At 34.0% G+C, this 24,886-nt stretch overlaps 1 protein-coding gene across 1 annotated transcript; it reads right to left on the bottom strand.

Moving 5' to 3' along the window:
• Window positions 1-1,096: 1,096 nt before the first annotated feature.
• LOC125680978 (paired mesoderm homeobox protein 2-like) lies at window positions 1,097-13,600 on the bottom strand. The gene is made up of 3 exons (XM_048920845.2): window positions 12,782-13,600; window positions 2,715-2,905; window positions 1,097-2,499 (listed from the first exon to the last, which is right to left on the bottom strand). The coding sequence occupies exons 1-3, from the start codon at window positions 13,098-13,100 to the stop codon at window positions 2,173-2,175; spliced, it is 837 nt and encodes a 278-aa protein (XP_048776802.1). The 5' UTR covers window positions 13,101-13,600; the 3' UTR covers window positions 1,097-2,172.
• Between the last annotated feature and the right edge of the window lie 11,286 nt (window positions 13,601-24,886).

Here is a 24,886-nt window from a genome sequence, read left to right as displayed (position 1 = left end):
GTACAGAAACAACTTTACCGAACATGAGTTTTTTCTTGCTTGGTTTTAGAAAAGAGTCAAAAGTTTGTAAATCACTGCTAAACCACTGTAATATTACTATGGCCAAGATACTAAATTTCACAAAGAGTATGTCAGATGTGAAATTCATTTGGTTGCCATCGCAGACCAACTTCCGGTCAGAAAAATTGGATAGGTTAATCTAAACCTTAAATATGTAAACTCAAAGATAAAATTTTTGAGACTTGAAGGTTGAGATTGTTCCCAGGCCCGGGCACCCTGAGTCTCGCCCCGTCGTCCATTCGTCTGTGATACCATCGAGTCGGGAAGCCGCGCGGAAACAAACACTTAGCATGCTTAGCAAGGGCACACGGGACGGCATTTAATGGCTATCCATTTCGCCAAAGATATGTTCACAAGATATATAAAAGTCATGCACGATTTCTCATCTGTGTACCATATGATTCTTGACGAGGCATTCTATGCATATCGCATCTGAAAATACCGCTTAATGTTTTCGTATACTGTGGCACCATTTTTATATGAATTATGAACATACATTTCATGCCACGACTTTTCGATAGTTCTAAAGTGCTTGTTGTTTTAATGTGCGACTATCAAAACCTATTAAAATCGTAATCAGTGTTGCATCGTCAGAATTTACGGAGTTTATTCCCTGTGATATTTTCGACTTGTATCAAAACAATTTTAGAATAATCAGTCATGAAACCTGTATACCACATTATCCAGTACCTGGTAAATATTACAAAATGTAAATGGGAAAGAAATGGATTAAATGATTAAATTCGTTGCAATTTATATGTTTTCAATAATATTTCATGATATCGTTATCTACATGTAATTTATAGTTTTACATCAATTACTTGAACATTCTTATTGTAAATTTTAAGACAACATCTACTCTCATCCACACGTGTCCAATTCCATTTCCTTGGCAGACGATTACTAGTGTTGGCATGGTGACAAAGAAGACATGTTAGCGCTCCTCGAAAATCCCTAGACACACACCACAAAGATGGAGAGAACTTGGAATGTATCTCTAGAGCGTCCACAGTAACAATAATTTAGACACGTGCACTTTTTATATATATATATAACATTTTATTTTGCATATTTCCGCAATATAAACATTTAAACAGATTGAAATATTTTCAAAATATATTTACAAAATGCTATAGAGGTTTTATAAAAAGAGTATTGCATCATCTGTTTTGTTGTTGTGCACAACAATGTCAAGGCACAAAGAACTGATAGTTTTTACAGTGTAAGAGGTTTTTCTTTCACATTCATAAACAACATTTTATACTTCAAAAATGCACATTTATTGATTCTCCATGCATATAATTGTACCAATGTCATCGGGATGATAAACATATCGTTTTGCATTATTGACCATTCGGATACCATCAAGAGCATATAACAATAAAAAGATAAACCAATTGATTTATAAAACTGAAAAATTATGTATAAACGTTACTCTTTTGGAAGCCCCTGTACAATGCCGACACAAGGACGGATGGATAAGGGGAACAGGTGTGTTCGAATACACATTCTGACAGAAGATCACGTGATTATAAATCTCTTAACATCCACAACCTGTGACGAGTAAATACCAATTCTTACAGCCACGCAAACAAACATAGTTATTACTTATGACAAGCAGTATATGCATCTGTAACAATATTGTCAAAGACACAAATGTCTCCAATTCACACGTATTCACGTTCCGTTCAGAACACCATCGTACTATAAATGGAACAGGAATTAAGTTTGGGGATTTGTGACACAAGGACTGGAGTTCCTCTGCTGAAGATCGCGTTCATGATGACGATGACAATGATTCGATGTGACGATAATGGCTCCTTTCAGACATCTTGTGTATCTGCTTCTCTGTTAGGCGACATAATCTGTCGTCCCATCTCACTTTCTCTGCTCTGTACACTTGGCGAGGCCAAGTTCAGGCCATATTTCATAGAAAAATATCCTGAGTTTTTATCGCATCGAAATCAGATAACTAAATATATTCCAATCAAGTCACTTACGAACATGTTGTTGGTAAAGTTATCCCACAAAACAGTAATAATTTCCTTTCACCATCAATTACGTTAAAGCGGTGTCACATTTTTAATGTTCTCACATCATTTTACTCTCCGGTCATTGGGACATTTGATGTGCATATGGATTATGCATAACTGTGTTATATTCCTGGGCCTTTAACCTGAGGCACGCTATGCTTGAGCCTATATTAGGTGGTGGGGAGTATGAATGATTAGCCAGAGCACAGCTTGAAGAGGAAGACGCGGGACTGTAAGCTGGCGGTGCGTACCAGTTCAATGAATCGGCGGATCCCATGGAAGATTGCCTCGGTGTAATAGGTTGCTCAATAGGAGTAGTCTCTGGTCGTCCGTACATATTACCCCTCTGAGCCATCATGTTTCTTTCATTGCGCCTGAACTTTGCTCTCCGATTCTGGAACCAGACCTAAATGAACAACGAGTTAGAAGAGATAAATAGCACATCATCATTTAAGGAATAAATGTCTATGTTGCTTGTATCATGGGGTTATAAATAGAACGGTAGCATGGGAGGGGGCAAAAAATTTGTATAATCTGCGGAAGTTTTTCTGTAAAATGGAAAGTTCAATGCTTATATGGAAACATAAACAGACTTTGTGCAGTGGTTCCCGTGATGCCTACCTGTACTCTAGCTTCACTCAAGTTAACTCTTCTCGCGAGTTCTTCTCGAACAAAGGCGTCGGGATAATGTGTCCTTTCGAACACTCGCTCCAGCGCTGCCAGTTGATTACTATTGAACGTTGTTCTGTTTCGTCGTTGCTTTCGTCGTCGTTTGCTGTCCTTGTCATCTTTATCGTCATCCTCATTACCACCTGTGAATTAAAAAAATAAATATAATTGTTGGTATTATGAAAATTTAAGACATGAAGCATGGACTGCGGGACAGGCTGGAGACACACGCGCCACATTTTAGAGTTCATTTTTTTTCTGATTCTTTATTTTTCCTTAAGCTATACAGCTCATCGGTAATAAATACAAAATATTTACAAATATATACAAATAATACAGTAGAGGGTGAGTAGACATACAGATACAATTTTAAGAGTTCAATGCCTACGTTATCGGACACCCCCACCCGCCTTATCGTTGGGTGTTTAGATAAGAACAAGAATTTGGATTTACGTTAGCTACAGACTATGAACAAAATACCCCATATATGTGTTGGTTCATTTAGAAATAACCCTGCAACTATCGCAGAGAAATAAACTGCAGCGCGAGAACTGGAACTATTTTACATGCACATACATGTATACATTTTGGTCTGTTGCACAAAGGTTAATTCAAAAATACCGTTTTGTTACTTGGGATGTAACCTTATAGAAAGAAAGGGCTACAACCCTGACCCAGGTTTCAAACTACCCACTCCCTTAAAAATGCCATTAAATCGAGAGAAAAAAGAAGACTAAATATATACTTTATTATTAATGAAGTATTGATGTTAATCCATGTATGGAAAATTCCAGGTTAAAGTTTTTTAAAAATAGGAATATCCGTTATATATCAAAGGCAGTATGATGCCAACCAATAGGATTGCATTTTGCTTACACTCAAGATGGTCGCTTGTTTCAGAAGTTGTCAGTATATCAAATTTTACAAAGGTAGAGCGAAAAATACATGCAGTGGATTGTAGAAAAGAAGAATGTGGCATTTAGCTGAGGTGAAGTGTTATATTCCCAGCTTGTCTCAAATTCTCCTATCATATGTTTATATATGTCATATGTCAATCTCATCAGAATCAATGTCCGGCTTACACGATAACAGTGAACTGCCACGTTGTTTGAAGTACATTTCCACTATTTTTAAAACTTGTGAACGTTTACATGTCAATACATTATGAATAGCCATGTCTTATCTAGCGATTTTTAAAGCATTTTAAGCGAATGGGTAGTTTGAAATCAGGGTGAGAAGTTTAACACTTTCTTTCCATAAAATTTTGCATAACACCTCGGTTACAAAACGTGTCTAGCCTCTCCGGTCTCTTTGAACGGGTACGAAGCTCATATTTTGCTTATCTGCGGCTGTTTTATTGTTTAAACGGTAGAAAATTAATAGTCATGGAATATTCCATACAGATGAAAAGATTCGAGGGAGATTCGAACATCATTCCATCATCATGTATTGGCTGAAAAAAATTAATCACTTTCATACAGAATGGATTGACAGCTTTCCTGGAGCTGTTGTAGGTTAAGGACTTGCATTCACACATGTACTTATAATAAACCCTAAACCCAGGCTTTCCATACTTCTATGGACGTTTTACGGTTACGGTCAAATTTCAAGGATATTTTTATCGCGTGAATGTTGTAAAGCATTCAATATATGAAAAATGAAAGGCAAAATGATATTTTTAAAACTTCTCTAACTGATGAAACATTTCCTACAAGTAGCATGATCTACTATTATTATTTTTTTCAATTTGAGAATAAAGTTTTCTCTATGGGACCTTTTTTCATTATGCACTCTTGGTCTTTGCTAACATAAATAAAATACATTTTCTAAATGTTCCTATATGTGTGTTAAATAATTGATCTTTAATATATAAAATTCTTTTCCTATATATTATAACTATTTGCTTTTTAATGAATCAAAACAGAAAGAAAAAAATGAATGTACCGGGGGATAAAGTGAGACTACACGTAATGTAGTGTAGTTTTTTTTATTTTGGTAGTTTCAACAGAAAAAAAAATCAGTTATAATGAATGAATTGTTTATTTCTTTACTTTTTAAGGACAGAAATCTATAATCACATAGAAATTCAATAAAAACAATGTAAACTATGATAACTTTCACACGAGTCTGGTTTCAATCGACTTTTTTTCTGTTCCTGAAAATACAGCCGCACTCTTTTACCAATTTCTCTGTATGACTATTCATCAGTACATTTCTTCAATACTGTTGAGGTATATATTTTTTTGTGGTGATAGAACTTCAGTTTCCTTTTTTGCTCACTCTCAGGTATAATTCTGTTGAATTGATGTTCAATTATGTTTTAGACATATATTGTACTTCTTTTTATCTGAGACAACCTGATATATTTACCGAAAGGAACGCTATTAAATCGTTGATGGACGCGCGCCCATTTGATTGGATTTTGATCTGTATAAAACTGTAAGTATACCAAGGAGTTAGGAATCAAAATGGATGTAAATAATCATTACTTATATGTGAATAATGAATATTTATTTCTGGTTGTTTTACGTCATTTCGAAAAATGTTCACTGCTGAATTGAGACATCACAAATTGTGGTGTAGCAGTGAGTGTTCTTTATTGTGCTTTTGCCTGCCGCGACACTTTTAAGGTCTCATCCGAAGACCCACGATTGTCACTTCTATACGCCGAGCTGCAGTCACTCCATAGTTTACGTTTTTGGTTGGACGCTATCCCCCCCCCCTCCCCCCCCCCCCTCATGTCCTTCTAGTCACGAAGGAATGCTCTAACCACTGAGCGACAACGAATAATAACGATAAATTAAAGTAAAAAAAGGTCAGATGAGTCGATGCAGTTGCATAATGTAATAAGAAATGATTTGTGTAAAGAACATGAAAAAGAAGAGTTGGGAATGAAAAATAGGTTTCATAATTCACGTCGAAACGGGTTATACAGGTGTCGAATTAAACAGCACAGCATTAGTGCAACCAGTTTCTTGTTTCAAATTATTTTATGCACAATAATTGTAAACTTACATTTTTAAAGCATTCAGAGTATTTTTGATAAGAGTTCTGAAAGTTAAATTTCTTACATTTTGAAATCTCCTTTTAGATTAGTTTGGGATGGCTTATCCTTTAAATTATGAGAGACTTATAAAATAATATTCAGTCTCAGGTTCGTTCCTGTTCATTTTCACGGTTTAATTTTTACTCAAATCAAAGTTTCAAATCTAATCCATACAATATTGATAATTGTAAGTCAGTCAATAAAAATATCTGTGTCATTTTAGAAAGTCAAGAATAGATACACAGTATCTAAGTTTTGACTCAGTTTAAGATCATGGAGCCGCATTTCACGCAGTCTCAATGTCCACACTTTATAAAGGTACAAATGACTAGTTTTTATTCTCTGCAGTTTTAATTTCGCAGATTTTGTCTATGAAACTGCAGTGAAAACAAAGCGGTATTCAGTAATTAATTTTTATTTAAATGTCATCCAATTCTGTTTCGATATTACTAATTTTGGATCGAAGAACAAAAGCATGACGTCACAGCAATGATTTTGATAACATATAATCTAGTTTACAGTTGGGTACGGTATGTTTTGTTATTGATATTATCTAACGTAATAATGTCTCTTTCATGTACATGTGGTTATCTTCCTCTTTTGTTTTCCCATTTGTTAAAGGTGAGATACGAACCAGCACCAAAAGACACCAATGTGTGATTTCCATTAATCTACATGTATAATATGATTATCTATACATGAATTGTGTTTAGAATATTTCTTATACTTAACTTCATAACAAGACCAAACAAAATTTATGTTCAAGTAATGTTTCAAAGCATATTTATTTGAATTTTTTCTCTCTTTAAAATTCAAGAAAATTCCGAAAATATCATGTTCCTTATGCAATCAAACAAATTCGGTTGTTTTAAAAGAGAATTTTAAGAAAGCATGCAAGAAAGAAATGAAATAGAAAGCAAAATATAAAGTTAATGCTATGTTTATAAATTCCATAGTGCAACAACTGCTCGGCTGGTTTTGTGGCAGAAGTCATTCACGTCTCTCGACCATTCCCCAACCAGCTCAGCAGGAATGTACATTAGGAATACAAATGTTGACTTTTGTTAAGAAAATACACCGACCCTGCCTCACTGGACCACGTGTGCGCGCCTCGGTAGCGCTGCTACTTAACCCTCGAGAGAGCTCAATGTTGCTCAGAGTACGGAGTCTGTCATGTTGTCGAAATGAAGACATCAAAGGCGCCAGCAGTCTTCATCAAGTGTTTTGGGATGATTTTGTTTCCAGCAATACACGTCCTCACTGAAACTTTTAGACATAAATGCCATAATATCTTCTCTTTTTTTATTTTGACAAGGTTTTAGATATATTATTTTGTTTGTTTCGATAAACTCAGAGTTCTTGCTCCTTTCTTTTTAAATAATTACATTACTTTCGAAAAATTCTCAATTTAGACAACAGACATTGTGATGCGTTTTGTATAATATTAACACCTTTACTCCTAAACATCATATGTCGAAGATATTTCTGTAAAACAAAACGTCATTTCTTAGTGATTTGTTATATGAGAAAATTTGACTGAAATTCATTAGACTTTTATCTATATTCTTCAGTTTAACCAAGTATCTTATTTCCTGACAAAAATTTTCGCAGGCATGTCTTGCTTCATAGCCTAACATCAGACTGAGTGTTTGAACAATCGTACATGTAAAACAATACGATAAAACGATGCCATTTCACGTGTTTATGTGACATAATAACTGGTTTATTGTCATTTACAAAGCACTATAATACTGAAAAAAAAACAAAACAACCTCTTATTACACGAGTTTACATTGAGTTTATGTGGTGGTGTTATACAAAAAGTACATATTCATATATATATATATACAGTACAAAGTGTCTAAAGTAAACCTAATCAGCCAAGTCCGTGTTTTATCAACCATAGACGCGAAGACTGTCTTAACTGATTGTGAGACAACTAATTATTGAATGCAATTTAATACTCTGCGAAGTTTATCTCTCCTGGTAAGGACTCCGATTTCACCAATGGTATCATGGACCGACGTGAAATGTCGACTCTTCAAAACTTTTCTACAATAAGCCATTCTGTTAAGCTTTTACTCAATCACTAAAATTTTTTGAGAATATATATCTAAGTGAAAAATTGATGGTAATACGTTTCTCGTGTTCAAGCATAATAATTTGCCGGTTAATTGAAGTAATAAATAACAGATTAGAGAGCGCCTATTACTTGAAGAGTCTGAAACATGGAAACCTCATTTATACATGATTTAATTAATAGGCAGTGTAACTCTTAGCGAAGTTTGAAAATCTATGGCAGCTATTGTACAAAGTATATTTCCTCTGACTGAAATTCGATGTTTCTTTGATCTCCTGCTTAACATTGGGTTCAGAATTCTTCCCTATCCTTCATGGCTACTATTGAGCGATGTTTCCGTGTCGTAGTTTTGACAACTAAGAGTCGATCTTGGCGGAGGCATGTACGTGTGTGTATAAAATGTAGCATGTGTTTCTGAAACTGTCAGAACTGCAGGAATGTGAGATCCTACGTACACAAAGTATCTCTTTTAAATACGACCTTGGGGACGCATTCGTTTAGATTTCCTTGTGGAAATATATATCTGTATGTACAAATGTTTTCACAGCTTATAAATATTTCACGCGATTTTATAGACTTGAGCAAGTCTTATTACTCATTATATTTCAATGATGTTAAGAAAAGAGAAAATACAGTTACGTAAATATGTACATATCGTTCATAGACTTGTAAATTAGCTTTCACCGAGTCTTTTATTTTGACATAGATAAAATGATCGAGGTTAAAACGTTCTTTTTCCCCTTTTTTTTTGTTCCACATTTCTATGAAAACAGATTGGAGAACGCTCGCAGATCGATATATAACGATATAAGAATTTTATCTTGTCAATTAGTTACTCACTTATCAAGAGATGTTCGCACTAATTAGATTCGATGTTACTCGTGAGTGCTACTATAGTTTTAAAAAAAAAAGGCTTCGAAATATCGTCATTGAAAAGTTTTGTTTGGTATTTAACATTATCTCTGTTTTAACTTCATATGGGGTTTTTTTTTATGACAAAAAACCAATTTAATGTGATTTAAGGCATCCACCTCTGACCTGTGGTCCATTCTAGTCGTATTGTGCCAGTCGTGCGTATGGGAATCTAAAACTGAGAAGCCCCCTTGTATGATAGGTGCTTGCAAAGGCTCCATGTAGTCTAGATACTGTCAACCGCAAAAGTGACCTCGAGTCGAGTGTATCAAAGATGTACCGCAGCAAATACTTTGATAATATACTTCTCAATAATAAAAAGACATACCTCCGTAGAAGTACAAAACTATGATATCAAGTATCTCTGAAGTAAAACCCAGTGAAAAACTTTATCATGTGAAAACATTATTTATTTTTGTTTTTTAAAAAATCAGAATTTTTCTTATCTGTCTATAGCAATATAAGAGGCAGGGAAACGATAGCAGGTAATAATGTATTGCAGCGGCTATCGTTTTGACATTAGCACGATTTAACATGGAAATAACTGTAAAATACGAGGCTCGTTAGGCTCACTATGTAGACAAGTCAAATTATGTATGGTCTCTTATATGATAAGTGGAAGGATGATTTTCTATTTCAGCACGTACCCAAAGCGTTTTCAAATTCTGTCATATTCAGTATTCCTGGTTATTCTATTATCTAAATATTCTGCAAGTCGTGATGATTGTGAATTGTTTTTTTAAAACTTCAAAAAAAGTACAGTCAAATCACTGGTAATTTCCAAGGTAGTATTTCTCGAAGAAAACAATTGCTGCAGTATGATGGGCGCGAACGCCAATATTGCCTGAACTAGGCAAAAATAGTCCTATTTATTTATTCATAAGCAGTAAGAACGTATATTTGGGAATAAAGTCATGAAGGTAGGTTAATATTAATTACCTCCTCTTCGTTAGCATCATTATCCATTTTTACCTTTCTTCATTCCTGTGCGTTTGCGAAATCAGTAAAACCAAAAGGTCGTTTTCCACATTTTTTTTGTATGTTAACAAAATACCATTTTATCAAATATTAGCCCAAAAATTTACGATAAACTTTCCTGAATTCTATATAAACACACGCACACACACATAATCGTAAGAAAAACAGATTTTTAAATATACTTTCCTAACTTATAATAATGAAAACTGTTGCAAGAATTCCCTAGTTTCTGGTATTACTATGAGTCAAGTTTTTTATTCTGGTGGGAAATTGGAGGCCTTTTACATTTTCTGCTCTCGTTCATCACCTGAACGTTACCCGGCCGACATGCCGATAATTAAATTCATGTAATATCGTCCATCATTCTGCTAACACTTGAAATTGTAATTAAAAGCACGGCGGTATCACCCCATGGCTGATTAGTGAGGGCATCTCATTCGCACCATTTATTTCATTAATTTTATCAATGAACTATACCAACCCTAACTTTGTCATTTCAAGATTTATATGGAAGCTTCAGCAAATGTCAAGAGGCTGATGCGGTGAGTACAAAACACATAAATAATATGACATTGTTTCCGAAGAGAAAGACAAGGGCTTCTATTATTAGAAGGACTTCCAGGATGGGTAATTAATGTTATCTTTCGAGCGCTTCGTCATGTCAGTCCGTTTGTGATGTAGACAAACATTTTCCTAACCCATCAAGTAACACTGGCAGTATCAAAACAAAACCATAACGACTATACAACACTAGGGGATAATGATATCTATAACGAGGAAGACACCCAGAGTTACAGATGTGTATTCCACGACTCCATTTACTGCAAGAATCTATCATACTAATTTCAATATATACCAAGAGCATATTCATGAAATAGAGTACAAAATGTATGCATTATTTAGAATTTTAAAAAGTACAATATAATTTTGAAGAAAAGAACATCTTTTTCCCATGCAAGGCATACTTCCATACTATAAGTAGCTTTAGTGAAGGAAAAGTTTGTATCTATACATATATAAAGTATTGTTATGAGCCAATTCCAGACCAATGTCAATTAGAGAAAACCTTATCATTTAGTTATAATGTTTAATTGTTAAATTTGTATATGACCCCTGAAGGCCCTTGATTGTTGAATATACACATGTATAAATATAATATAAATACAACATTATATTATATTATTACGATTTTTAAATCCCATTCATGTTTGTTTATGTAGCTTTAAAATTGCTTGTTCTCTTACACTTCACAAAAGAAAGTTTCCAATAATACTTATAAATAATGTTGTTGAAAGATTGATAAAAATTTGAATTTATGAAATTTAATTACTAAAGTGTTCTACCTTTAATTTATATAATACAGCGTTTACTACATGTATTAAAATTACCAATTAAAGACACTTTATACATTATATATTCGTATTCAAATGCTACGTGTATCTATCGTTGAAATTATATATATATATATATATATACATATATATATAGTACACGACTTCTCCACGTATAAAACTGTAAGACTGAGAATTGTTGAATAGAAATCCTAACTAATACATCAAACAGATATCATGATTCAATCCGTATATCCTTCTTAAAGACTCATCAACATATATCAACATTTAAAGCAGACAATTTGATGGCTGACAAAAGACAGATACCGTTAAATCAAAACATCGACTACTGTACATAAACAGGTAATCTAGTGGAGAGGAACTCTTCATTGGATGAAGGAAAGTTTTGTTCTATAGATGCATGTATAACCAGCTGAAAATCACCGCCATGTGTAGCCATGTAGTAAAAATAATATTATATTGTGTGTTTGTAAATGTTTACTCTTAATGTAATTAATACGATGTTTTCTGTTTGTCTTTTTCATTTTTATTTTATTTTATTTATTTATCTTTTATTATCATTTTTAGATATACCTGAATTTCCACTACAATCATCTTAATCAGAACACGATTTTCTTTCACCATAAACTATATGAAGACTAAGTAACTAAAATTTGTAACAAAATGTAAAATGAAGAGTGGCTCTTCGTTTACAGTCCTCATTTTGTTTTCAGAGAAGGAACAACCACACAGTTGTTAACTTTGAGGGTGAATCTTGTTCTGCATTTGGGATACAAGCACAAACCACTCTAACAGTGTTTACAAACAATAATCACTATTTAATGAACAGGTAATTCTTTCCATATCGTTTTCATTGAAAATGGTACTCCGTTGCCATGCCTAATCAGAAGCGCCGCCCGTCAACAGCAAAAAAAATCCTCAAATACACAAATTATCCTTAATAAATGAAAACACGTTTCTTGCTACCAGATACACATCACTAATATAAGCATACGAGCTAATTTTCTCCGCAAATCGTTGTGACAGATTTTACCGCCATATTAATTAGTAACACTATTTTCTGAATGAAATCAGTTAACTTATCTCGGAATGCCTTGTCATGCCCAGTTAGTATTATCCGGGATATTAGGGAGCTTATTGCAACAAACGTTTTCCACTGTATACTGTTTCCATTCAATCATCATAACCAATCCGTACTGCCGGCGAAAATAAAGCGGCTGTTTGAAATGGTAATTTACATTGATAAATATCATATATAAATGCTTTAAACTGATAAAACAAACGTGGAGTCTATGATGATCTAAGAAAACGGTGGGCTCTGAAGACAAATCCTAACAGAATCGTAAATACATTTTTTATACTAAAAAAAGAGAACTATTGAAAGATCACTTGTTGAGTAGTAATAATTAGAATGTATGAGATGCTTGATAAGCTTTGATGATTTCGTTATTTTTTGTTTTTAATGAAATTCAATGTTTCGGGCCTTATCAGGGACTAATTTGATATATCTTGGAATTGTTATCAAGCTCAATTTGGATATAAGCAAACTAAATTACATTTTCTTCATGAACATGTTATATTTCTTGTACCCATTTAAGACAAAACCGGAGTCGAAGAAGGCAAAACAAATATAAATACGAACAAAACTCACTTTGACTTTTACCGTCACTAGGTGAAGGCTGTTGCATTCTTTCCTGAATAGGGGAGGGCGAATTATTGCCCAAATCTGTCATCCCTGCTCCTGGATGGTTGCTGTTGAGGGTTGGGGTACATGCTTGAGTCGGAAGACCAGGCTGGGGATCGGTGTTAGCATACATGGCACAGTTTTCACTGGGGAGTTCCTCCAAGTCCAGCAAGTGACTAACGGAGAAGTTGGCCTTGCTGTTCTGTAAAGCATTGTGATAAGCTGCAACTTTGTCAAAGTTGGCAAACTGATGATGATCCGCAGACGTTAAGCCGTAGGTACTCATTCTGCCAATTGGGTATCAAGAGTTTTCAGACTACTGTCAAGTGTTAACGTGTTGCATACAGTAATTACAGATTTGCTGAGAGCAACTTCACCGTCATTCGAGAAAATATAGTAAAATCCAAGAAAATTAATCTTCCGCTGTGGTCACTACCATGGCATGAGAGGTATTACTGCAGAGGAGAGCTGTTCTACATAGTGACTCCCAACATATGTAGATGTAAGCCAAAGCTTTGAAAGACGATACGACAAAACAGCGAGTGTAGTGGGATCAGAACATGTGCAAGCCGTGACGGAATCCCTCCCACAGGCCTCCTCGAAAGAACATTTCCAGTCTCCAAGAAACAAAGCGTCAATCACAGCAGATCAGCTTTCTGATTGGATTATCTCACCTACCGCTGGGAGGCGCTCAGCATCTTCGGCACACCCACGTGATTTAAGCATCAGTTGCGGATGTGAAACCCTATGTTGACTAACACAACATGACATGTATTTATTTTTGTATGAACGTTTTGCAATATAAAATGTTACGGAAGATTACCGGGGAATATTCTTTATAATGTTAATGTTTTTCTCAAATAACATAATAAAAGCATCAACATTTGATTTACTACAAAAAGAACCTCAATAAACACAGATTTATGCATTCAGAAATACCAAGACAATATTGAATATTACTGTATTTGATGGTATATATTACATGGCGAAATAGGTTTGGTGTAATTTCATAATAGTGCTAACTCAACTAGATTTAAGATTTTCTGCTTTTGAAATTTTTGAAGGGTAAAGCTGTACTGAAATTTTTATCACTTGTCAAGAAGTTTGGTTCTCTGCAGAAATAAAATAACCAGATTAATAAAAATATCATGGAATTAGGTCCATAGATCACTGTTTGTTATCTTCACCTTTCATACTTTCGTGTTTGGATACTTTTTAAAAAATGAATACAATGATTACTAATGGCTCACCGATACATACCAGAATACTATGTACACTTTATATATATATATATATATATATATATATATATATATACATATATATATATATATATATCAACAGTAATATATTAAGCAGTTAGTTAAATGTTTTTTCAAAGAGTTTGTGATCTGAGCTTTCTGTGTGTAACCTGTAATGTAATCTGTGTAGCCATAGAAATTGATAATGAAACCCCCAATAAGGACTGGTGAAATTCACATGCACAGGACTGTAGCAACCACTAATAATATAACATCCACTAATGATAAATAATGCATTAACGAATGCATTTGTGTTCGCAAATGAAAACTTTATATCATTGATGATGCACCATCATAACCATTAATGATAAATCGTTCGCTAATGAAAAAATAAAGTTTAAACAGACGATTTATTATCATTCATGGTTATGATGGTGCACCATTAATGATATATTATTTTTCATTAGTGAACACATATGCATTCGTTAATGCAACATTTATCAATTGTGGATTTTATATCATTAGTGGTTGTTTTAGAAGGACCACTAAACAGGCCCGACATTCATACTGACGATGCCATTTCTTTTTTTTTCTGAAATAGAGTTAACTTATTTCGCATACCTGGTCACGTAACACGGCATAAAGAAATTGGTCAATTACCAATTACGACGCCTGGGTCTACAAATCAAAGACCTGGAACCGAAATAATTATGATAGAAATATTGTTTTTCTTAATACACATACCAGTAAAAATGTTTTTAACAATATAAATTCCAAGCTCAGCCCTGGATTCAAACCTTTAAAATGGAAAGTAATAGTCTAAGACAGTGGACTTTCTCCTCACTACACTGATCTGAGGTTGATCTGAAAAAAGGTCATATTGTCGCACCTTTTACCTTTAGTGGACCCAAAAAGTTGAAATAATTAGACGTGTCGTAGCTGGATAAAGATAATGGAAAATAAAATAAAATGTGCAAAGGGAAAACACGCCATAATAGATAGTTTAAATCGGGGAAAACATATTTCAACTTCAGTATCTCTTCAAAAACATACACATTAAAGTCGTGTTTTTCTGAGCACTCAAGACTAAAAGAAAAAAAAATACACAAAAAATCTTATCATATTAATACCGTATGTGATGTTTACGAATTGAGAGATTAATCCGAAGTTTTTGACAATATGATATAATCAATGCATATTTCATAAAGAATAATCTTGATTATTTTGTCCAATATAAAATTTACAGCTTGAAAGCCAACATATGTACATTTCACTTTTTTATTTAGACGAGTTCAGTTGATGTAAGAGGGATATCGTCACTATTTGACTAGTCGAACTTTCATGGAACGACCCCTCCCCCCCCCCCCCCCCCCCCCCGAATCCTTTCCTGTATCTCTGATCATGCTCAGAGAATAGTTTCGCACTATAGGCCCAGTCAACTTTCTTTAAAAAAAAAAAGAAGGAAATATCCCATATATGAAGTTATATTACATGCATGTGTAAAAATGTCTAAAATAATTTTAGGATACATGTCAAGTGTAGCCTAGTGCTTAATGAAAAAGTTGATATGCAATATATAGGTGTCACCATGATTCCTAGTATACATATAGGTGCAAATATGAAACTAAGACACATGGTCAGTTGCTGAAGAAATTTAGGTGATTGATTAATTGTATATTGGTTAACGTCCCTCTCGAGAATTTTTCACCCATATGGAGATGTCACCATTGCCGTTGAAGGGCTGCAAAATTTAGGCCTATGCTCGGCGCTTACGGCCTTTGAGAAGGGAGGGATTTTTATCGTGCCACGCCTACTGTGACATGGGGCCTCGGTTTTTGCTGTCTCATCCGAAGGACCACCCCATTTAGTCGCCTCTTACGACAAGCAAGGAGTACTGAGGATCTATTCAAACCTGGATCCACACGGGATGAAATTCAGGTGAAAACCTACATGGTCCAGCAAAAGGTCTGTAGCTGAGAGGGAAGGTGGATGGCCCGAGATGAAAGATATATTTTTAAGAGGGACAGACAGAGTTCTTGATTGTGTACAGTGTCTAAATATCCTCGCATGGTACTCTGATGAGGTTTTGGTAGTGCGGATTTAGCCCAAATGAGAGAAAATCAAAGCGAGAAAAAGGCACCTGCTCAGAGCATGTTTTGCGCACCAGCACTAGTATGTATAGATTGTAATTCAGGGTCATCATTTATTAACTATACACCAATATGAAATACACGTATTGACAGAAAAGGGAAATATGATTTTTTATCAGTCTGTCATAATCTGACTTTGATATATACCCCCTATCCACATGTTTCAGAACAACAACAACAAAACCTGTCCCCTGTTGCCTGTAAATTTCTTAGCATAATGTCAAAACAGTATGAATTTCCGTTGCAAACTCTCAGCAATATCTATCACTCTTACTTACATGTATACTGTATACATCACATTTTGATGAAACTTGTAGGAACATTTTCGCTGAGGAGAAACAAGAAATAGTAACTTTCACGGTCAATAACACTCTATCCAAGTTCAATGTATGGCTTATTTCTATTGAAAAACTCGAGTTAATTCGGGTTTATTTAAATACACGTTATTCGCAAACGAATTTATACATGTCTTGTACCGCATGTAAACAAAAATGGCGGCACCAGGAATTGCAAAATTTTCTTATGTTAAAGGTACAATGTACATGCGTACTGATATCCCCTCCCACCCCCACCCCCCAAACTGACATGGTTAATGTATCTATAATGGCGATGTACAATAACTTGTGCAACATAAACTATTTGATTTCATCCCAAATGAAAGGAATAGGTCGACATTTTTAGTTCATTCTTGACTAAATTCACTCTAGGACATCTGTTAACCTCATTTCTATAATGTATGCATTGTGAGAGCCTTCTTCACAAAAAATAATAAACCAAATGGTATTAAGATTTCACTTTGTAATACATGTATATTCATACACATCCAGTTTACATTACTACCAAACTTCATCCCGGAATTCCGCATACTTCCCAAAATATATGCAAAAATCAATTCAGAAAAATGCCTAGTTTTACTCGATTTACCGAACCACTAAACAAAATGTTTGTGATTGCATAGAATAAACCGCTTAAGATGTATGTATCATTTTTAATTGAATTTTTTACCCCAATTCATAAATAGCTCCAATTGTCTGAAAATTGTAAAACTGTCTGCACTTAATTCAGTTAATACCTATATGGGTATACCACTTCATTAAAAGTCATTGACAGAACGTTTCTTGGGCTTTTTTAAAGATGTAAAATACAGAAGTATATCTGCCTTTTGTGTCTTGAATTCTGGAACAAAACATCACAAATCCTTCTTATTGATAAATTACTCTCCCAGGATTTGCATGATTTCTACTACTGCTACTTAATTATTCGGATCTTACACAAGTTTGTGAGAGAGAAAATTCAGCTAATAGAAATAAGCAATTCTCAATGCTTATCACAAAGACAGTTGCTTTCCTGGAAATCGAATTATATATATCATCCAAAAAGTGCAGTAGCATTTTCTTCTTATCAAATATTATTATTCAAATTGTCCATTGATACTAGCAGTATAATTAATTTTCCCAACAAACCAAAATTCAGTTGACATTTAATTTTACACTTTCTTCACGTCTCAGATACATCAACCCCTAAATTCTATAAGAGTATTTGGTCATATACATGAATGAAAATACAAAATCGAGAGCATGGGGCAAACACGGATCCCTTGAAACATCAGAGGAGAAGTAAGTATATCCTATCGACCGGTCACAACTGCGGTGAGCCTTAAATCTTGATCAGGTAAAAGGAGTATTCTGCAGTCAAAGTCAGTGTGCAAAGAACGGCCTAACAATTGGTATGAAATACGTCATACAGCATTCGACCTATTGACAGGTTGTATTTACAAATTAAATCATTATAACAACCAGAGAAATTGCAAAATTCTGCTTCTAAACAAGATTGTTGAATCATCAACTTATTTGTCAGTAACCTGTCTTGATTTTAAAAAAAAATCATACGCAGAACATGTTCTCGTGTATCCAATCAGTTGAAAGACATAAATATTATATGCAGGTGGTAATGGAATATTGTTACATAAATGGGAAGTTGACAATGGAGAATCTAAAGTCATCCCCTTTGCCATAAAGTTGAGTTATCAGTTTTCTGTTAGCATCTACATGTAAAATATCCAAATGAAGAAAATATGGAAGACTGTGAATTTTTTTTAAAGAAGTAGGTACAGTTTCTACAGTCATCTGGCCCAAAATATTGATGATTTCACATGGAGCTCAAATCCTGGCATTCAATTAAGGAATAGTTTAGCAAACCCAAAATTCACTCAGTTTGATCAGCAAAATGATTTGTGTCATATGACGAGAGCTTGAAGTTGGCATAAAATTGCAAAAATGCCATTTTCAATGAAAATATCCACAAATTCAGGTGGTTTTCCTTTTAGAAAACATACAGCGCATGCGTCGAGCAAATTCATATTGAAGCATGTTTTTCATCTCAAAATAATACACAATATATATCATTTTCATTTTGCTCGACAAATGAGCACATCTTTTCCTGAGCAATAATTTGTATGACATTTGAAAGTTTTCAGGCTTATTTTGAGAAAAAGGCGGGAAATGTCTTATTCATGATGTCATAATGCTATCCATTTAGGACTATCATTCTGATTTTGTTGACATGGTATACCTGGCATTTATTTTACTTTCTTAAAACGCTGATTAAGGTTAATTCCAGACACATTTTATACAGAGAAATTTTTTGGGCCTTTTTATGTATACAACCGTACCTTGTTCTTTGAGTTCATTAGGATATATCGATTCAACATATCTTGTTAATAGATAAAACGTCGTCGATGTGTCTAATATCAAATGTCAAGTTGAAGGCCATAGCAAAATATATACTAATATTTTCTTCTCATGTAGAAACTTTAGAATAAAGTCTGTCTCGTAAGAATTTAAAAATAGGTCAGCTAATAAAGGAGCACAATATCTACCCATTGGAATTCCAACAGACTAAAGACTATGCACATTGTACATATACTTGTATTGTCGATGAGGAAATCCAGTATTTTAAATCCAGAGTATTTGTGCGTAGAATCAGAGTGGTATTTAATAAAGCATTTTTGAGTGACTGATCACAAGATATGAATATTTCCGAGTTCCATTTTTATTGAAGAAGCAGCTGTCTATTATGTTAAAAAGTCTACCCTTTAATTTATCGTGATGTTGGTGCAAAGTGTTGAAAAGTCCTACGTTTTGATGTTGTTGGTTATTGAAAAGTTTTGTGATTTCAAATTTACTAAAAGTTCTTTGTAAGTTTTGGGAAATCACCTTTGATTTACATCACAATACACAACAAATAGTCTGAAGATTCTCCTTCACATGAGTTAAAATACACAACAGACACAACGTTAACAGTACAGCGGTTTAACACAATAATCAGGGAATATAGAAATACACATATACTTCCCATAAAACTACTGTTTAGATGATATACTGCTGTCTTTGTATTATTATAGTGTTTAAAAAATATAATTGTAAAATTGCCCATTTTATATTTTGGTAATTTAGCTTATCTACAGCTATTAGGGATGCTTCCATCGCTAAAATACATACGGTTGTACGTGTATATAATTTTGTGTTTAAGTATAAGATGAAAAATATTTCAGAGGTTTGAAAGCGCACAATTCATTTATCAATCATTCTGATTAAAACCAGAAATAGGTTTATTTGTATTAGACAAAACATTCGTGATTTTTATTGATACAACCTGATTAAAACCGATCTTTGATCCGATCCAATATTTTGATGTCGCTAATACAAAGATCTAGACATCCTGTATAGGTTCACGTCAGCATGCATTTTGGTGACTTAAAGTCATCCAATCAAATGCTTCTAGAAGTATTCATTCAGCATCTACGGTCCTATCAGGAACACTTCGGGATTCACTGTCACTTATTCCTACCGCCAACGATTTTGCCAGCGACGATTTGATTGGTTTATCTAAAGTTCATTCTGATGTGACCCTATACGGGATGTCTTTGTATTAGCGACATCAGATTTGTTCAGGTTGTATCAATAAAAATCACGAATGTTTTGTCTAATACAAATAAACCTATTTTCATTCAGAAAATTATGTAGCCACTTTTATCGTGTGGTATAGCCTTTTATGAACTAGTAGTAAATAAATTATACTAATTTGAAATCACCCGGTATATCATTTATTTACCTCACAATGTGAGCTGTTACAAAATAAGTGAAGCTTTGCGTTAAAAACATAAAAATTAAACATAGAGAAAATCAAAAATAAAACTAATTTATTTAATTAAAAGCATTACTGTCATTTTTGGTGTTGGGAATTTTTGTTATAAAATTGTGATTTACTATTTCAATGACAGAAAACAATTACGGTTTATACACTGACATTGCATGTTATTAATATCTGCGTTAGTAAACCTATTCGGAGGCTCTGAAGGAAGCGAAATTACATTGTTGTCTTCCCTAACAAAAACTTATTTTTATATCATGCTGTATAATCAAAAGAACCAAAATCTTTATTTTTATAAAATCTTACTTTTACTCTTATTAATGATTATATGGTTAAAGGTACATACAAAACTATTACAATGGCACATTTTTACAACAAAACAAAATATTCAGAATAAGGACTGAGGGTATGAAATATAACCTGCCTCATGAAGTATGTTGGCGTGAATCGTTGCATTTGATGCCGTCATATGTATTTCAAAATGAAAATCATCTCTTGTATTTATAATCTACATTAATTTCTGTCAAAAATCCCAGCCGTTAAAATAGACATACTATATTAATCAAGATTCATACGCTCATAGTTCACAACTGCAGCGCATTTATGAGTAAATATTTACATTTACTAAATTTTTTCTCTTATATTTCTTTCGAAATTGACATTGTATTCATCATCGACAATGAATACATATTTGTTGCAAACTAGTTTGACCCGGGTTTTAGTACCACCTGTCCGCGTAAGAATATCTGCATACTATGAACTACTTTGATCTACATTGCAAATCATATCATAAAATAAATAGAATGAATAATGCTTTAAATTATCATCTGATTACTTGTTTTATGTGCTTTTATAATATATCTTATGGACTATTTCCTTCACTCCTTGGGATCCGGGTTAGAACAGGTCCTCGGTACCCCTTGCTTGTCGTAAGAGGCGGTCCTTCGAATGAGACCGCAAAACCCGAGGCCCCGTGTCACAGCAGGTGTGGCACGATAAAGATCCCTCCCTGCTCAAAGACTGTAAGTGCCGAGCATAGGCCTATATTTTGCAGCCCTTCAACGGGAATGGTGACGTCTCCATATGAGGGAAAATTTCTCGAGTGGGACGTTATGGATGACGTCTACATTCCAAATATGAAATCATGACCAAATATGGAGCATCGTCAAGGTCAAAGGGTGTATTGGCTGTTCCGTTTATAGTAACGAATGGGTCAACGATATAATATTTTACAGCCAATACATAAAAATACATTTGTATAAACAATAAAATGTCTATCTTTGATGTTTTATCGGGTTATGAAGGAGGCAATCACTGAAGAAAAACATTGCATAAACCTGTTAACGCGGGTTATTAATTAATCTGCAATGCTTGCTACCTTCATTACCCGATAAAACAAAAAAGAAAGCATTTTATCGTTGAAATGGTTTTCAATACGATTTGTAAAGATATCAAAGGCAAAAGCATTGGACATGCAAATATAACAAGAAATTTATCTATTGCTGTATCAAAAATACCCCTCCCCCAAAAAACAACATTCAAAATTCCTGAAATAATAATAATAAAAAAAAAATACAATGGTCATTTCTAACTCTTTAAGATTTGTAAATCTTCTTTTGAGTTTCGACCCGACATCACGCCAAACTATCAATGTTTGACCATGTGCAGTGTATCTTCAACAAAGTTGTTATAGTAGATTTGTTATAGGTTTAAAAAAATTAATCATACTAGTTAAGGTCTTGACCTTTGGGTGTTGTGCTCTTCAAAGTCATGATTGCATAGCACCCAAATCAAGGTGAGCTCACATCAGTTTCCTCATCCAGGTTCTCTTTGCCTGTTTCCCTTCGTTGAAAATAAGACGTGCGTTGGATACAAACCTTTCTCGCAGCATACCCAATATGCATGAAAATTTTGTCCAAATTGAGTAGGGAAAATAAAATAAAATTAATAACAAATTAATAGATAATTGAGTATTCAAGGAAAATACTTCAGAGCCAAGGATACTGACATATGGTGGCATACTTTTTTTCAATAGATTAGGTCGACATGTAAGATATTAATGCTGAATCGCGATTGGATATGAATTAGAAGGGGGGGGGGCAAATATTGCCAACGTGTGATATCCAACATGTGACTTAATCGTGTTGACATACTGATAAACTGTAAAGCTTAAAGAAATAAAGAACTTGAACTTGACATGCGAAGTTTGACTGGTTTTCAACTCAATTCTGAGCGTGGCCAGTTTACGCAGGGGAGTCATTTTGCCACTATCACTGATTAGTGTGGATTGAATAATTACTCTAAACTGAATATCAAACACCTAAACAATAACACAACTATTTAGTACTCATTATCTAGTACCGGTAGGACGTATCACTAATCGGGGTGCTAAAACTAATATTTCTTGGATTTCCCGCCGCCACGTGTCTGATAAGAAACTTAATAAAAGTACACCCTTTTCCCGTGGTTTGTTTGTTTGTATATCGTTTAATGTCCCACTCGAGCATTTTACACTCCTGTAAAGACATCACCAGCTTTGGGTTCCACAATATACGTCAGGCACTCAGGGTCGTAGCTTCTTTATCGTGTCAACACTTACCGTGTTTGAAAGTCATGTACGAAAGAACCCGTTTTCACTTTTAATGCCGGGCTCCTGACGAAAGATCCGTCATTTTCACTTTTAATGTCGGGCTCCTGACGAAGGAACCCAGGGCCTTCTAAATACGAAGCGAACAATACATGGACGGAACCGGCGGGTCTTCTCTCCGTTACATTTCTAACCGAAGATGGTTGGAATATAAATATTGTATATTGAAGCCATGGCCTTGAACGGCTGGTGGTTGTCTTCATCTCCTGCGTGAAGTGAATTTCTCAACACTATTAATTAACCAGCCCTACTGCATTTTTCTTCTTTTTTGTAAAGGGAATATTCAGGGAAATAAAGTTTCATAGCCAATTCATTTTTTGCAAATCGGCACGGAAATTGTACTACACAATGTCAAGGTCATTCAAAAACTGCCGAGAAAAAGTGTCGGGAACACTTTTAATATATTGATACTATTATGTAATAACTTCAAAGTCGCAGTGAATTTCTATAATGCTTCTGTGCCTGATGTTACCAACAAAATTCATTCTCGTGACATATGCTGGGGAAATATGAAACGCAGTCGATAAAATGTCGTATTGAAAGAACGTCAGACACGGACAATGAAATGTAGACTAGAGATGAAGTCACATTGTAATCTGAATTTCAGTAGCATGCCTCATTCTAAGCAGATCACATGTATACAATACAACTAAGAAAATACATTAATCGGAGAAATATCTCAGATACAATTTATTTAGTTTTTAAAAACAAATTCCATGAAAGATATAAATATTCACGAAAATGGTGATTGTTTACAGGCAGATTTTGGTTTTTCTTTTTGAGCTTTGTAAGTGGGGAAAGAATTCACAACATAAATTTTATTACGATAAAGATTAAATTCGATGATATTGTAAAATTAGTTAAATAGTCCTGTCCTCACTCCCAATCTCTTATGTACAAGTTCGTTTTACTGTACGCAGATGACACAATATCATTGTCAGAAACAACAACGGAACTTGAGTATCAATTAGATGTATTTCATAAATATTGTAAAACATGGCACTTAAAGGTCAACACTACCAAGACCATAATTATTATTTTGAGTAAACGTAGTTCCACTACCAACACTGTTTTTAAATATAACAATGAACTTCTTGAAATAGTTGAAAGTTTCTAATATTTGGGTGTTACGTATAGTAAAAGTAGCCCATAGCCTAAATATCGAAGAATCATTTGACAAAGTCAAGATAGCTATGTATGATTTACATATGTATATGGAAAATGTAAAAAAAAAAAACCAAAAAAAAAAAACCCTATTCATTAATTGTAAACTTGATATGTTTGATAAAGTTGTGAAACCCATTCTTAAATCTTTTATATGGATTTGAAGTATGAGGTTTTAATCAGTCACCTTTGTTAGAGACATCATTAAAAAATTTGCAAACATACAGTATGTTGAATCTTAAACCCTCAACACCCAACTACACGATATATGGCGAGCTAAGAAGATACCCTATTGCTACGCAATTGTTTCTTTTTGGGCCATATTACAAAATTCACAGGGGACAAAGATTTCTTCGAAACTCAATTATATACTGAGAAATTACAACAGTCCTTGGTTTGATTACATAAAACAGATTTTAAATGATTGGATTGTGGATTATTTTACATATGACAGAATGAACAACCATTTAATGTGACGTAAGATATGTATAATTCCTCAAAAGGAAAGAAGTATAAGGATTATAAACATACAGTCTGCATTGTTAACTATTTACTTAGATTAACCGAAAAACATTTGAAATATTTATGTAAATTTAGAACTGGTAATGCAGGATTACCTATAGAAACAGAAGGATGGAGAGGCATGCCTAGGGAATGTAGAATTTGTCAACTATGTAACAGAAATGAGATTAGTATTGAATACCATTATACATAAATT

Source organism: Ostrea edulis, chromosome 2 (genome assembly GCF_947568905.1).
Source record: "Ostrea edulis chromosome 2, xbOstEdul1.1, whole genome shotgun sequence".
Classification (NCBI taxonomy): domain Eukaryota; kingdom Metazoa; phylum Mollusca; class Bivalvia; order Ostreida; family Ostreidae; genus Ostrea; species Ostrea edulis.
The sequence above is the reverse complement of the archived record's forward strand: the minus strand, read 5'-3'. Positions and strand labels throughout refer to the sequence as shown.

Excerpts from the sequence above, each read along its gene's own strand:
- LOC125680978 (XM_048920845.2), bottom strand. The coding sequence starts at position 13,100 with ATGAGTACCTACGGCTTAACGTCTGCGGATCATCATCAGTTTGCCAAC. Across the intron at positions 2,906-12,781 it reads TAGTGACGGTAAAAGTCAAA|GTGGTAATGAGGATGACGAT; the intron begins GTGAGTTTTGTT and ends TTTAATTCACAG. Across the intron at positions 2,500-2,714 it reads TGAGTGAAGCTAGAGTACAG|GTCTGGTTCCAGAATCGGAG; the intron begins GTAGGCATCACG and ends TTGTTCATTTAG.